The following is a 16066-nucleotide window of genomic DNA, read 5'->3' as shown; positions in this document are numbered from 1 at the left end:
TTTAAGTGAAGGGAAAACGTTCATGTTCCTGCATCCTAAGACGTCTGATACAATTGTGTACCTCCGACTTTGTGGAAACTGTTTGGAGAGCAGAACCACATATGGGTGGAAAAGTCAGGTGTTCCAATGATTTTATTCTTATGTTCTTTATGTTCTAGCTAGCTAATAGCATTGTTTCAATTAGCACATGAGGTTAGTAACTGATTTACTAATTACAAATAAATGTGTTTCTGTGGAGGGTAAAATATTTACTTTTTTATTTTTTTATGCTAATCGTTCTTGCTAGCTGTAACAATATAATTAACGTGAATACGATATCATAGCCAACAAGAATTCTCCAAACAGCTCATTTTGTTTTGTATGTGCTTGCTAGCTAAGCAATATGATGTTTGTGTGTGTATATATATATATATATATATATATATATATATATATATATATATATATATATATATATATATATATATATATATATATATATATATATATATATATTGGATGGTTGGGGTTTCTGCCCTGGTATCATCAAGCTGCCACTCTTGGGGCCCTTGAGCAAGGCCCTTAACCCTCTGTGCTACAGGGGCACTGTATCATGGCTGAGCGTGCGCTCTCACCCCAGCTTCTGAACATATGCGTTGGGATATGCGAAGAAAGAATTTCACTGTGCTGTAAATGAAAAAATCTCGTACTTTCTCACGTATGTTCGCTTGCTAACGTTACACTGGTTACAGAAAGGATTCATTCGGCATCTGAAATAAAACTAAACCCTGCAACAGAGATTCTCTTTTTAAATCTACAAAGTTTCCATGGTTTTAGGTAAAGTTCTATCAGACAGGTTCTTGTATGGACACCATCCCAAAAAATTTAATGGTTTTATCTTTTTTTTAAAGTAACATTTATATTTTATTCTGTTGATTCCTGGTTCATTTGAGGGCCAGAAACATTTAAACAGAAGCTTTAAAATCATGGGTATGAGTCTTTCTGTAAAATCATGTGATCTTCACAAGCATAGAGAGATTTTTGAAAATGGACACGTTACACTTTAATTTTTTTTATTTTTTTTTTGAATGAACGACCTCTAATAACCTTTCTGTTTAAACCCTAACATTGTGTAGACATTCTTGTTCTTCCTTTTTTACTCACGCTTTTTTTGCTTTGCCTTTATGTGCAAAGTCATTGTGAAGGACATCACTGATTAGATCCTGCTGTTTCCGTCTGCTGCATCACTGCTCGATTGCAGATTCACGTTTAAAAAAAAAAAAAAACAAAAAAAAAACTCAGTTTTCCTTCCGGCTGTTTGTGTGATGCTGCGTCCGGCTTGTTGAGTTTTATTTGTGTGTGTGTGTGTGTGTGTGTGTGTGTACATTTATTCTATATTCTCCTTAACGCTGATCTCCTGCACATTTTAACTTAGAGTTAAGCAATAAGTCTGCACTCGTGTTTCTGAACGCTGAACGCCTTGTACAGAATGAAATGTATACGACTCCAGCACACGTGGCCTGTACATATAGAGGATATGCATATGGAATCAACATTGCCATTATTTTTCAGAAAAATATATAAATATACATTTTGGGGTTGTTTTTCTTTTTTTTTTCTTTTTTCTTTTTTGTACATCAGTAAAAAAATTATTAAATTTCAACTTTGAACGTTTGTGTCTTGACATTCTTCTCTTTGTTCAAGCAAAAAAACCACAGCAAAAGAAAAATCCACTTTACACTCATCCACTTTAATGCAATCACGTGATCACTGCAATTTCCAAACAAGTTCTTATACAAAGGATTTAAAAAACAAATCAAACGAACGAACGGAAAATAAAAAGATTGCACGTCGAACGTCACGTCCCACCGTCACGAACACACACAAGGCCACGTCACCAGGCCACGTTTACGGAATAATGCCACGTCGATTATTATGGATCACAAGTATAACTTTGCTGTGGCACGTCATGCACGTCGATGAGGTTCTACTGCCTGTTTCCAGAGCGTTCAAGAGCAATCTAAACCCTTCCAGAACATTTCAAAGTCGTCCAGAAGTTTCTAATGTTTAAAAATGTCTCAAACGTTCTCAGGGGTTCTCTTTTAGATTGTTCCAAAATGCTCCAGTGTGTTGCATCATGAGCACGCTGTGGACCTGCTGCAGGACATCTCGGCAGCTGACAGCAAACGTTTCACGTCACAGTGGAGCAGAAAAAAACGAACGAGAAGAAGAAAGAGAGAAGAGAAGGAACGTATCAGTTCTCTGAGGTACGACATCACACAGTGATTGTAGTAATGCGTTTCCATGCGTCTCACGTTTCCCACGGCGGAGCCTCAAATCCTCGTAGCAGAACCTCCGCGGAGCTGATATGCTACGGTAACGTCTGGGAGGCGTGTCAGAATCGTACTCATCATGGGTCCGATTCCCACTGAAGCCGCGTGTGAGCGATAAACTGGCGTTTAAATGTAAAATATTCGTTCTATTTTAACAGAAACGATACTTTATTGTAATTATTTCGCAATATTTATTTCCAATTTACAAAACCCATTTCCTAATGCGATCATCTGTAACGCTCACTTCTGATATTAAATAAAGGTCATTTGAAGGTCATAATTTTCTGTGCTATTTCCTACATCTGTTTCTATATATTTATATATGACATCATCGAACCGCAACTTCCTATTAACCTCAGAACCTCCTGATCCTCATCCCTCGTTTTGATAACAATACGTTCACTGCATGGAGAAATCTCAAAATACAGACAGCAAAAGATGAGAGAAGATAAATGTGTCCATTGATCCGTCCACCAAACGTCCAGATGATTGCCAGATTGAGGAGGACACGAAAGGGATGAACCGTACAGAGATATGCTGAGAAAACCTCATCACCTCATGGAAATTTCTCAATCCTCCACATCCACCTCATCGTCAAAAGACGCGGCGCCTGAAGTATCGGACGTGCTGTACCAGCAGATCACCTCCTGAAAAACATTGTCCTCCGTTTCTACTTCCTGTTCCCTTTCATCCTCTTCTTCTGGGCAAAGACAGGACTCAGAGTAGGAAGCAGAGTGGTAGCAGGAGTCGCCTCTGCTCCAGTAGGACCTGCGTTTAAGCTTCTGGACCTCATTGGATGACAGCTGGAGATCTTCTGCTGGAATTTGTAATTCTTCGGTTCCTTGTGGTTCTTCTACGTTGTGATGGGCGTCGGAGTGACTCAGGATGAGGCTGGATACCTCACTGATGTTCTGATCTGTTTCAGGCTGGCACAGCGACAAGCTCTCCTGATTGGACAGCACAGCGTCTGGGGGAGGAGCAAAGAGTAAGAAAACCTAGAGAATGGGAGGAGAGCAGGAAAAAAGGACGAGAGGCACAAATAAGGAAACAAACAAACATAATGAAAAAGTAAAAACAATTGAAGGAAGAAAGACGGTACAACCCGAACATTTACAACTCCAGATCATGGAGGTGTGGCCTCTGTACATCAGTCTCAATAAAGGAGGCATGGCCTATGTGTGTCAGTCACAGTGAAGGAGGCGTGGCCTCTGTGCATCAGTCCCAATGAAGGAGGCGTGGCCTACATGTGTCAGTCACAATTAAGGAGGCATGGCCTACGTGTGGCGGTGTTAATGATGGAGGCATGGCCTCTGTGTCAGTTCAACTGAAGGAGGCGTGGCTTCTTTGGATTTGTTTAGATTATTCTAAAATTGTATAAAACAGTAAAAATGAAGACTTTCTGAGCAGCAGTGTGTAACCTGTTGACTGGTAGCGTGTCAAAATCTAAGAAGTTAAAATGGAAAGTTGAAGTTCCTCTTGTGGACGTACCTGAGCTCTGAGTGCTGATGGTTAACTCATTATTTTGAGCGAACTCCTCATCGGAACAATCTTTCTCCACATCCTCCTCATCCACAGAATTCCAAGCTCGGAGTTTAGCTTCTGCAATAGCAAACTGCTCCGCCACACCTGCACACACCAAACACACACATTTACCCCCCACAATGCTGAGAGATTCCCAACACACACTTTTCCAATCCAACAACCCCCCAGTATTCCCGACATTCCCCATTATTCCTAGCGCTCCTGACCTGCATTGGATTAGGGCTTTCAGCTTCAGACTCTAAATTTAGAGAATCTGTGTTTGTGTGTGTTTTCACATTGGGTCACCCTGAACCTACAATCCAATTTATTGCAATCAGACGTGTGAAAGCAACCAGAACTCTCTCTTTCTATCACACACAGACACACACACACACACACACACACACACACACACCAAGGTGAGATTAGAAGAGAAGAGAAGTAGAAAGGAGGTGTTGGAGCAGGTGTATGTATATGTGTGTGTGTGTGTGTGTGTGTGTGTGTGTGTGTGTGTGTGTAATCTTATTGAACACCATCTGCTGACACAAAGTGCCTGCAGGAGACGGGTGCTCTGTGTGTGTGTGTCTGTGTGTGTGTGTGTGTGTGTGTGTGTGTGTGTGTGTGTGTGTGTGTGTGTGTTTAGTGAAAAAAGAGAAGGTGAGTAAAATTATTGTTCTTAATATTTCAATATTCATTTCGCTTTTACATGAGTCTGTCTGTCTGTCTGTCTGTCTGCCTGTCTGTCTGCCTGTCTGTCTGTCTGTCTGTCTGTCAGAGGCCGCAAGACTCCTTCAGAACATCATTAGGAATCTCAGAGGAATAAATGAAACACGTCAAGTTCTCAGTGACGTCTCAGCTGTATAACCTTCAGCATGTACTGAGATGAGAAACATGAGTGAATACTGGGTGCTTGTGTCAGGAATCCTACACAATTTTTACAACAAACAAACAGGAAGTGAAGGAATCCTGGGAAATAAAAGAAAAATATGAGCTGAAGTACAAAAGATCCATAAAACAAACCATTAGTGAGTGTGCGTGTGTGTGTTTGTGTGTCTGTGTGTGCATGTGTGTTTGTGTGCATGTGTGTGTGTATGCGTGTGAGTGTGTGTGTGTGCCTGTGTGTGTGAGCGTGAGAGTGTGTGTTGATACACACCTGCTGCAAAGCGTGCCTCCTGCTCTCCCTCGCTGAGGTGTGAGTAAGAGTTAAAATGCGACTGCAGCGTAGCAGACGAGGGATCGAGCGGTTTGGACCAGCCTTTCCATTCAATCAGGTGAGCAACTCGACCCTGAGCCATCGCTGTCGGCTTGGTCACATGATCTTTCACCACCTGGGAGATCCCTGAGGAATTAGTAAGAGGAGGTAAAGGTGTAGGTAGGTAGAATAAAAGAATGAATAAATGAAAGAAAGAAAGAAAGAAAGAAAGAAAGAAAGAAGAAAGAAAGAAAGGCAGAAGGAGGTGGAAGAGGAATGTGAGGAGGAGAAAAGGAAGTATATGGGGAGGAGGATGAAAAGGAAGTAAAGCAGGTTCAGGGGTTGAAGGAGAAAATAAAGATTTTCACTGGAGTGTAAAACATTTTGGCGAGTTTTCTACAGAATCAGACTCCTAAACTTTCTCTTTATTATTAATAGAAATAAGAAGCCACTTTATCACCACGTTATCTGTGTGAAGCTGCTCTGAGACGATGTTTATTGTTAAAAGCTCAATACAAATTAACATGAATTTAATTGAAAGTGAAGATTCTTCACCGTTTAGCGATGATCTGGCCAAAGCTGCGATCTCCTGGATGCTGAGCGCTTTTCTGGTTTTTGGGAGCATATCGACAGGTTCATCAACCTGAAACACACAAACACAGAGATGTCAAACCCAGCAGGAACCTCCAGAAAGCTCCAGAAATCTCCAGAAATCTCCAGGGTCACCTTCATATGAACATTTCAGTCAGACTTCTGCAGCTGAGATCACACACAAATCTAATATTACATTCAACACAAACAGAAACATTTTATTAACAAAATACCGTGCACACACACACACACACACACACACACACACACACACACACACGCACGCACACACACGCACATAAACACATATTCGCTGATCAACCACTGAAATAAAGATCATCAATAAATCTAGATTTTGTAACATCTAGATTAGACTACTGTAACGCTTTACTGTCTGGGTGTTGGAGTAAGTGCAGAAATAAGCTTCAGTTAGTCCAGAATGCAGCAGCAAGAGTCCTCACTAGATCTAGAAAATATGATCACATCAGCCCTGTTTTAATCATCTACACTGCTCCCAATTACATCTCACACTGATTATAAAATACTACTACTGACGTATAAAGCACTTAACGCTCTCACGCCGCAGTATCTGAGTGAACTTCTGTACCAGGATGATCCTCCACGCCTACTTAGATCAAAAGGTGCAGGCTATTTGTTGGTACCTCAAATAATGAAGACTACAGCAGGGGGCAGATGTTTCTCTTATAAACCCCACAGTTATGGAACAACCTTCCAATCAGTGTTCGGGACTCAGACACAGTCTCAGTGTTCAAGTCGAGGCTGAACACATATTTATTTAGTGGAGTGTTTAGTCAGTAGGTGTTTGTGAGGTAAAGGAGCAGATCTGGAGGGATCATGGATATGGAATGTTTGGTGATCTGGGATATTTGGATGTTGTCGTCTCCTCACTCTCACACGTTCACTCAGGTTTGTTGATGGTGGTCAAGTCAAGTCAAGTCAAGTTTATTTGTATAGCGCTTTTCACAACAGACATTGTCTCAAAGCAGCTTTACACAAATCAACAGTGATGGTGAATGGTGTGAATTTGTCCCTGATGAGCAAGCCGTGGCGACTGTGGCAAGGAAAAACTCCCTTAGATGTTATGAGGAAGAAACCTTGAGAGGAACCAGACTCAAAAGGGGAACCCATCCTCATCTGGGTGACATCAAGAGTTTGATCATAAATCTTTCAACAATACAGAACACTGGAGAGTGAGAACTAACATGATTACTGGAGTATAAGATTATAAGTAATGTTCTTTCTGCAGTCTTAAACAGTCTATATGGTTAGTAGCTCCGAGTTTTATAAGCTCAGCATTTGTGATCACCACAGATCCAGCATCAGCTTCTCCATGCCAGAGCCTTTAAACACTCCAGGAGGTCCAATGTCAAAACTCCACACATGTAGCGGGATCCAAATGGCACTGGTACGTCTCTAGATGGTTCAGGATGTTTGTGAGTTCGGCATCTACTTCTTTAAAGGTCCGTAATCATCACGAGGTGGGAGGTGACTGAGCTGGAGCAACCTCAGGATGCCTCGGGATGGGGAGAGAAAGAGAAGCAGTGGAGAGGAATTAGCGTAGCTGCTGTTCATGATATTAACAGCACAAGTTGATAATGTGCATGTGATCAGATGTTCTGGAGCACAAGGTTATGATGTGATGTGTGTTATGTGTAGGCTTTGCTAAAAGATACGTTTTAATCTACACTTAAATTGGGTGAGTGTGTCTGAGCCCCGAACACCGTCAGGAAGACTATTCCAGAGTTTAGGAGCTAAATGTGAAAATGCTCTACCACCTTTAGTGGACTTTGCTATTCTAGGAACTACTAGAAGCCCAGAGTTTTGAGATCTCAGGGAGCGTGGCGGATTGTAGCGTGTTAAAAGACTGGATAGATACACGGGAGCCAAACCATTTAGTGCTTTATAAGTGAGAAGTAATAGTTTGTAGTCTATTCGAAACTTAACAGGAAGCCAATGTAGGGACGATAAGATCGGGGTTATGTGATCATATTTTTTTGACCTTGTAAGAACTCTGGCTGCTGCATTCTGGACTAACTGAAGCTTGTTTATTAATGAAGCAGGACATCCACCTAGTAATGCATTACAATAGTCTATTCTGGAGGTCATAAACGCATGGACGAGCTTCTCTGTGGTGTGGTGGGTCGTCTCTTATCCCAGAGATCCTCATGTCTGTGTTTCCTTCTGCTTCTCCTTTTAGTTCTGCTGCTACAGTGAGTCTCACCAGAGTCCAAACTGCACAGTGACATTAACTTTCAGACAACAACACTATACTGTCAAAAAGCACCGTCCTTCGGATGAGACGTTAAACCGAGGTCCTGACTTACTGTGGTCATAAAAAATCCCAGGATGTCTTTCGAAAAACGAGTAGGGGTGTGCCCCGACATCCTGGCAAAAAAAAAAAAAAAAAAACTTGCCTGCTGGCCTACTAATCATCCCCTCATATTAATTGGCTATATCACTCTATCTCCTCTCCACTAATATGCTGGTGTGTGGTGGGCGTTCTGGCGCAATATGGCTGCCGTCGCATCATCCAGGTGGATGCTGCACATTGGTGGTGGTTGAGGAGAATCCTCTCTTTCATATGTAAAGCGCTTTGAGTGCTGCAGAAAAGCGCTATATAAATGTAATGTGTGTAAAGAGACTTAATAATCCATATCCTTTAAAGGGACAAACTTACACTTATAAAGAACATCTTCATTTTATCTCCACATTATCTGTGTAAAGCTGCTCTGAGACGATGTTCATTATTAAAAGCTCAAAACAAATAAACATGAATTGAATTAAAATATTGTTATTATTACTAGTAGTTCAATTGATTTTCACTCCACAGAGGAAGAAGATGAGTGAAGACTTCAGTGATGAAGTTCTGTCTGCTGTTTTCCACCTGAACACCTGAATGTGTGTCACTGCTTGGATCTGATTGATGATTTGGCCTGAATCTCAGCGTGAACGTGAGCCTGCACCAGCTGGGATACAAACCTCTCTGTGTCAGGGTCTGCTAATATTACCCTGGACGTGGACATGGTGTGATCTTTATTCGTAGATGATTTAGGTCGAGCGTCGAGGGACGAGCGAAAGCACCGATCAGGACGATGATGGGGGGTGGTGGGGGCTTGGGACAGGTCATGATTTTCAAGATCACACATCTGAACATCATCACCATCACACACCTGATCATCACCATCACACACCTGAACATCACCATCACACACCTGATCATCATCACCATCACACACCTGATCATCATCACCATCACACACCTGAACATCACCATCACACACCTGATCATCATCACCATCACACACCTGATCATCATCACCATCACACACCTGATCATCACCATCACACACCTGATCATCACCATCACACACCTGATCATCATCACCATCACACACCTGATCATCACCATCACACCTGAACATCACCATCACACACCTGATCATCATCACCATCACACACCTGATCATCATCACCATCACACACCTGATCATCACCATCACACACCTGATCATCACCATCACACACCTGATCATCATCACCATCACACACCTGATCATCACCATCACACCTGAACATCACCATCACACACCTGATCATCATCACCATCACACACCTGATCATCATCACCATCACACACCTGATCATCACCATCACACACCTGATCATCATCACCATCACACACCTGATCATCATCACTATCACACACCTGATCATCATCACGATCACACACCTGATCATAATCACCATCACACCTGATCATCACCATCACACACCTGATCATCATCACCATCACACACCTGATCATCACCATCACACACCTGAACATCACCATCACACCTGATCATCACCATCACACTGATCATCATCACCATCACACACCTGAACATCACCATCACACACCTGAACATCACCATCACACACCTGATCATCACCATCACACACCTGATCATCACCACCATCACACCTGATCATCACCATCACCTGATCATCATCACTATCACACACCTGATCATCATCACTATCACACACCTGATCATCACCATCACACCTGATCATCACCATCACACACCTGATCATCATCACCATCACACACCTGATCATCATCACCATCACACACCTGATCATCACCACCATCACACACCTGATCATCATCACCATCACACACCTGATCATCACCATCACACACCTGATCACCATCACACACACGGATCTGCACAATTTAACACACACACACACACACACACACACACACACACACAACATTAATCTGCAATCTGCAGTGTGTAAAGTAAAGCACATTTCCGGTCATCAGTGTGTTTTCGCACGTGACACCGCGGGGATTCAGGACGAGTGAGAGCTGAGATGTTGTGCTGTAACCTGGGGGAGGAACGACGACGTTACACACGTCTGCAGGTGGAAAAAAGAAACATAAGACGGCTTTGGGATTCAAATGAGACTGAAATCTGCACAAGCCGCCACCTGAGCTCGACTCGGGACGCAATTAGCGTCGCTATGGCAACAGGTGAAGCTGAAACAGCTGGTCCTTCCGCAAAACACGTCATTACCCTTGCGTGTAAAACACTCACGCAGTGCGCTCACACACACACACACACACACACACACACACGCGCACACACACACGCACACACGCACGCACACACACGCACGCACGCACACACCCACACACACACACCCACACACACACACACACACACACACACAACCAAGGTGATGGAAAGGTGATGATCTACATACGGCACAAAAATGCTATAAAGTGTTAATTTATTGTTATTGATGTACAAAATAAAAAGTAAATAAAAAGAAGAAAATCCAAATTAAATCAGTATTTGGTGCGACACTGTTTACCTACAAAACAGCAACATCTCACATCTTCGACATCTAACCACAGATCTTCTGTAGATGGAGGATCCTCAAATCCTTCTGTCTCTTCTTGTAATCCCAGACAGACTCCATGATGTTGGATTCTGTGGAGCCCAAAACTACCACTTCCAGGACTGTTCTTCTCTACACTGAAGATCATTCTTAATGACATTGGCTGTGGGTTTGGGGTCATTGTCCTGCTGCAGGATAAATTTGGGGCCAATCAGACGCCGCTCTGAAGCTACTACATGATGGAGAAATATTCGCCTGTCTTTCTCATCATTGAAGACACCATTAATCCTGATCAAATTCAGATCTTCAGCAAATATTTCAGACATTAGTTCAGAGCACTTGCTGCCATATTTCTGCCCTCGGTTCCTCTGTTTTCATGCATAGAATTGTAACAGTAGACAGTAGATGGGACCTGCATCTTTCATCTTCTGCATTAAGTTTCCTTGGTCCACCACTGCGTCTTCACTCCTGTTTCTTAGTGTTTCTTCAAAACAGCTTGAAGAGCACATCTGGAAACCCCAGTCTGCTTCGAGATCTTTGCCTGAGAGAGATCTTGCTGATGCAGTAGAACTTTGTGTCTTGTTGCTGTTCCTCACCTCAGTAGCAGAGTTTGGTTCCTCGGTCAGTTTGATGCTCCCACACAGCTGTTTCTGTTTTACTTCATCACTGGGTTTCAACCTACAGATAAAATTAATCTTCTGCACCTACTTAGTAGAAGTGGTTCATCACCCACCTGAATCTGATCCTATCAAATCCTTGAGTTTGAGCAGGTGTACAGAGTGTAGAGAACGAAGAACTGAAAGGTAAATGGTGTCACACCAAATACTGATTTAGATTTTTATTCTGTTCATTTACTTTTAACTTTGTTATTTAATTAATAAATTAACATTCACTTGTATTTTTAAAGCCTGATCTCATCATCACCACCACCACCACCACCAACACCACCACCACCAACACCAACACCAACACCAACACCAACACCACCAACACCACCACCAGATCTCAATGCAACTCAGCACGAGGGGTTTGAGGGTGTTTTAAGGTTTTAAGGTTTAAATGTATCCTTTAGGTCCAGTGAACAATCCAATGTTCAACATCTAACCAGTTTCAGGTTCTATTACGAAGGAAAACCAAGTTGGTAACTTGATATAAACCCTCAAACTCCCCCACATCCCTCGATCCCTCTGCCCCATGTTAAAGTGTTCTTCACTTCTGAAAATAAATAATGACGGATTAATGCGGTACAAATGATACTCATTATATTCTTCTCTACACCCAGAACCTGTCATGTGTCACTGTACTGTAGTTTCATGGTTCCTTCTGGTACAACTATTAACAATCAAAAGTGTTCTTCAAGAGTTCCTTGGATAATTGAGGGTTAAAGCTTCCAGAAATGAGCATTACTTGGAAATGTTTCTTAAAAAGAACACACTCAAACAATCTATATAGGACGGTTCCTTAGAGGGTTGACAAAAGAACGAGTGAGGAAACCCCTAAGGGCTGTACATTTAAGAGTACACTGTATATCTGGCTACATTGTAAATACACACACACACACACACACACACACACACACACACACACACACTGTATATAATCCTGTAGAAGTATCATTTATTTTAGCCTCTTCTGTTCTTTGAATTATAGAACTAAAATGGGTTCCTGGAACCTTTTCCAACATGGAGCATTGTGTATTATTATTATTATTATTATTATTATTATTATTAAAAGTGTTAATAATGGTAAAGGAGTTGGTTATGGTGGAAGTGCACTACAGGTATGGAAGTCAGAATCACAACCTTTAAGCTGAAGACGTGGTGCTGATGTTCTGGTTAGAACCCTACAGCATCTCGGATTGAGACACAGCCGCAGGTTTGTATCCAGGCAACAAGGCGGCCGCTGTCGCATCTCCTCCTCTCTGATCTAATGGCGTACAAACTGCGCCTTCTTAAAGAACAACAGCTACAGCTTTCCATCATACTAACTCCAAATCATCATCACAATCTTCATCATCATCATCATCATCATCTTAATAATAATAATAATAATAATAATAATAATAATAATAATAAGGCGCATTTCAGCGCCCCTGATCCAGAATTTATCCAGAAGCTGCTCAGGAGCATTCGGACATAATGATGATGATGATGATGATGATGATGATGATGAATCACTGTGTACGAAAAAGAAATAATAGGGAGGGAGAGGAGGAGAAGGAAGAAGAAAGAAAGGAAGAAGCAGGAAAGAAATAAACCGAAAAATGAAGATGTACCTTCGAGCTGATCTGCGGGAGAGCGGTCAGGAGCATCGCACACATCAGTCCATCACAGCACATCACATCATATTAGATCAGATCACAGCAGATCAGATCAGATCAGATCACAGAGCGAATCAACAGCATTTAATCCTGATTCATGACCAGACGCGACGCGACCGCAGGCCGGTGAAGGAGCGCATTAATAACGTGCTCGTGCGCGCTGAAGACCTGGGAACGGGAGAGGAACAGGAGAAGAAGGAGAAGAAGGAGACGGAGAATAAGAAGAAGTAGAAGGAGAAGAAGAAGAAGAAGAAGAAGAAGAAGGAGAAGGCTTCATGTCTCCTCTGTAAGTGCCATTAACGCGTCACTGTTCACAGCCACCTGTTCCTTAAAGACACACACACACACACACACACACAGTCTTCTGCACGACTCCTTCTTGTATACACACACACACACACACACACACACACACACACACACACACACACAATATTTAATTTTAGTTCATCATCATGTCTGCGAAGAAATAAAGGATCTTTATCCAATAAAAGGTTCACCTGAAACGCTTCCTGCCAGGGAACACAGGGTTCTTTTTGGGTTCTTTAAACACACACACACACACACACACACACACACACACACACACACACACAGTTTCTCAGACTCCAGATCAGAGATCACACCCGTGTTTTCTACACAACTCTATAGAAGATCGCGGTTCCTGTTCCAGCATGAAGATGAAGATGCACAAAGCAACAGTTTTTGGTGTTCAGGTTGGTGAAGTTGGAATGGAGTGTCCTGCACAGATCTCTGACCTCTTCCACTTCCACAACACTCAACACCATCGGGATAAACTGGAATTCATGAGGTACTCATGATGTTGTCCTCTTCTGCTCTCTGGACCTGCCTGGTCCATCCTGACATCTTTATTCTGAATGCAAATGTTCTCATCATTTACAAACCAGTGGCTGCTGCTAAGGATGTTCTCCACATTGACAGAATGAAGATACATGAGATTACTGTAGATGGTAAACGCTGATAACCATGATGACATAATGACTGTCATTAGAGAACCTCAGCAATGATACACTGGAAGGAATCGACTGTTTGTATCACCAAAATGAGAATAAGGTTCCCTTTTGAGTTTGGTTTCTCTCAAGGTTTCTTCCTCGTGCCATCTCAGGAGGTATTTCTCTCACTAATCCCCACAGCCAAGCCCCAAAATCTACCAAGAACACATCCTTCCTAAAAAAGTGAAGCTACTCATTAGAGCACATGTGATGGTCAGGGGTGCAAATACTTTCAGAACACGTCATTATTTAATCAGTAAATATATTTCTAAATTATTTTTTTATTTAATAGTTCGTACAAAAGCCTTTGTTGGTAATGACGTCATCAAGACGTCTCCTGTGTGGAGAAACTCAGTTTCACGCATTGCTCAGGTGTGATTTTAACACTTTCTTCTACACAAACACTCGTCACATCTTGAAGGTTCTGTGGCCTCTTCTTCAAACTCTGATCTTTAGTTCTTTCTGTGGATCTTTAATGGGATTTGAGGAAGGTGATTGGCTGGAACATTCCAGCAGCTTTATTTTTTTTCTCTGAGAGTTAAGAGTTTCCTCAGCTGTGTGTTTGGGATCTTCGTCTCGCTGAAATGTTCACCCTCCTTTCATCTTCATCATCATGGTAGATGCAGCAGATTTTTATCAAGAATGTCTCGGTACATTATTCCCTTCATCCTTCCTTTAATTACGTGAAGTTCATCAGTACCGTATGCTAAAAAACAGCTCCACACCATGATGTTCTCACCTCCACACTTCACTGTTGGTCAGGTGTTTCTGGGCTGATGTGCCGTGTGTCCTTCAAACATGGTGTGTTTTATGGCATCCAAAGAGTTCAATTTGATCTCATCTGCCCAGACTTCATTCTCCCAGTATTTCACAGGCTTGATCTTCAGCAGTGGAGTCTTCGTGGTGAACGTTCACACAGGCTTGATCTTCAGCAGTGGAGTCTTCGTGGTGAACGTGCACACAGGCTTGATCTTCAGCAGTGGAGTCTTCGTGGTGAACGTTCACACAGGCTTGATCTTCAGCAGTGGAGTCTTCATGGTGAACGTGCACACAGGACATGGAGCTTCAGTGCATTACTTATTGTTCTCTTTATACCTGTACCTGCTAATTCCAGATCTTTCTGAAGCTCTCCATAAGTGGTCCTTGGTTCCTGGGTTCTTCTGATATTTTTACTCCTCTGTCAGAAGTCTTGTGAGGAGCACCTGGTCATGGGCGGTTTATGGTGAAATCTACTTTTCCACATCTGGATTATTGCCCCAGCTGTGCTCACTGGAACATTCAGAAGTTTAGAAATCCTTCTGTAACCAATGCCACCAGTTTGTTTTGTAACAATAAGGTTGTGAAGGTCTTGAGAGCTCTGTTTTTACCCATCATGAGATGTTTCTTGTGTGGAACCTTGGTGAAGGAACACGTTTACACTGATCATCAGTTGGGACTGAAGCAGCTGATGTTAATGTGCAGTGACACGAAACAGTTGAGTTCAGCTGGACTCAGATTCGTTCTTTAGTATAGTCATATTAAAAGGTGTTATTTCGATTCGATGTTACTTAGGCTATGCCCTACAGACGTCAGAATTCATTGTCTAAGCCACACCCTCTTGATGTCAAAAGCTTTTAGGTAGTGCCCCAAGTCAAATGGCAGATTCCTTTCTCTAGGCCACACCCCCAAGCCAATGTCTGATGCCATTATTAACGCCATGTCATGGCCACGCCCCCCCGGGTCTCTGACGCCCTCTTCAAAGCTACACTAAAGAAGCCACAGGACAAAAACGACATGAGTGCATCAAGATTTGATTGGCGTGTCTTACAATGTCTGCATGTTCACGCAGTCACATGACCCTCACAAGATCCAAAGTTTCATCTACAATAGAAGCTTTTACTTCCTGTGACCATATAAGGAATAATCAGTAAAAACCACTGGGAGGTGAGAACCCTCGAGCTTCCAGAGGCTTTAGAAGTGAAATCAAATAAAAATATCTGAGGAGACAGAAGGCACGGTGAACTTTTATATTAGATTAATTCTGAGTACAATCTCATGTTTACATGCCCTTTACATGTTCACGAAGCAAAAATTCCTCGTAGCTGAAACAGGACGACGACGAGGTTTTCCATCTCCGTGTCAGTCAAGTCTTCCAAAACAAAAGCCAAAATAAACCACCACCCCCTCACGTGACGCACGTGTGCTTCAACGCCCAGACGCTTTG

At 42.3% G+C, this 16066-nt stretch overlaps 1 protein-coding gene across 3 annotated transcripts; it reads right to left on the bottom strand.

Annotated features, from left to right (window-relative positions):
- Positions 1-1714: 1714 nt before the first annotated feature.
- Positions 1715-13487, bottom strand: fam131a (family with sequence similarity 131 member A). Of its 3 annotated transcripts, none has more exons than XM_046876115.1 (6): positions 13351-13487; positions 12806-13225; positions 5581-5668; positions 4987-5172; positions 3801-3938; positions 1715-3279 (listed from the first exon to the last, which is right to left on the bottom strand). In XM_046876115.1, exons 2-6 carry the CDS (start codon positions 12866-12868, stop codon positions 2882-2884), a joined length of 873 nt encoding a protein of 290 aa, XP_046732071.1. In that variant the 5' UTR covers positions 12869-13225; positions 13351-13487; the 3' UTR covers positions 1715-2881. The 3 variants fall into 3 exon arrangements, with proteins under 3 accessions (XP_046732071.1, XP_046732070.1, XP_046732072.1); XM_046876114.1 differs by having other exon boundaries at positions 12806-13228; positions 13351-13425; XM_046876116.1 differs by lacking the exons at positions 12806-13225; positions 13351-13487 and adding an exon at positions 12333-12461.
- Between the last annotated feature and the right edge of the window lie 2579 nt (positions 13488-16066).

The sequence above is a fragment of the Silurus meridionalis genome, chromosome 20 (assembly GCF_014805685.1).
Source record: "Silurus meridionalis isolate SWU-2019-XX chromosome 20, ASM1480568v1, whole genome shotgun sequence".
NCBI classification, from domain to species: Eukaryota; Metazoa; Chordata; class Actinopteri; order Siluriformes; family Siluridae; genus Silurus; species Silurus meridionalis.
Note: the sequence above shows the minus strand (reverse complement) of the source record. Positions and strands in the feature narration are given on the sequence as shown.

Bases quoted from the DNA above. Each gene is read 5' to 3' on its own strand.
- fam131a (XM_046876115.1), bottom strand. From the start codon at position 12,868: ATGTGCTGTGATGGACTGATGTGTGCGATGCTCCTGACCGCTCTCCCG. The intron at 5,173-5,580 runs GTGAAGAATCTT...CTAATTCCTCAG, and splicing joins GGCCAGATCATCGCTAAACG to GGATCTCCCAGGTGGTGAAA. The intron at 3,280-3,800 runs GTACGTCCACAA...CTCCTCCCCCAG, and splicing joins CATCAGCACTCAGAGCTCAG to ACGCTGTGCTGTCCAATCAG.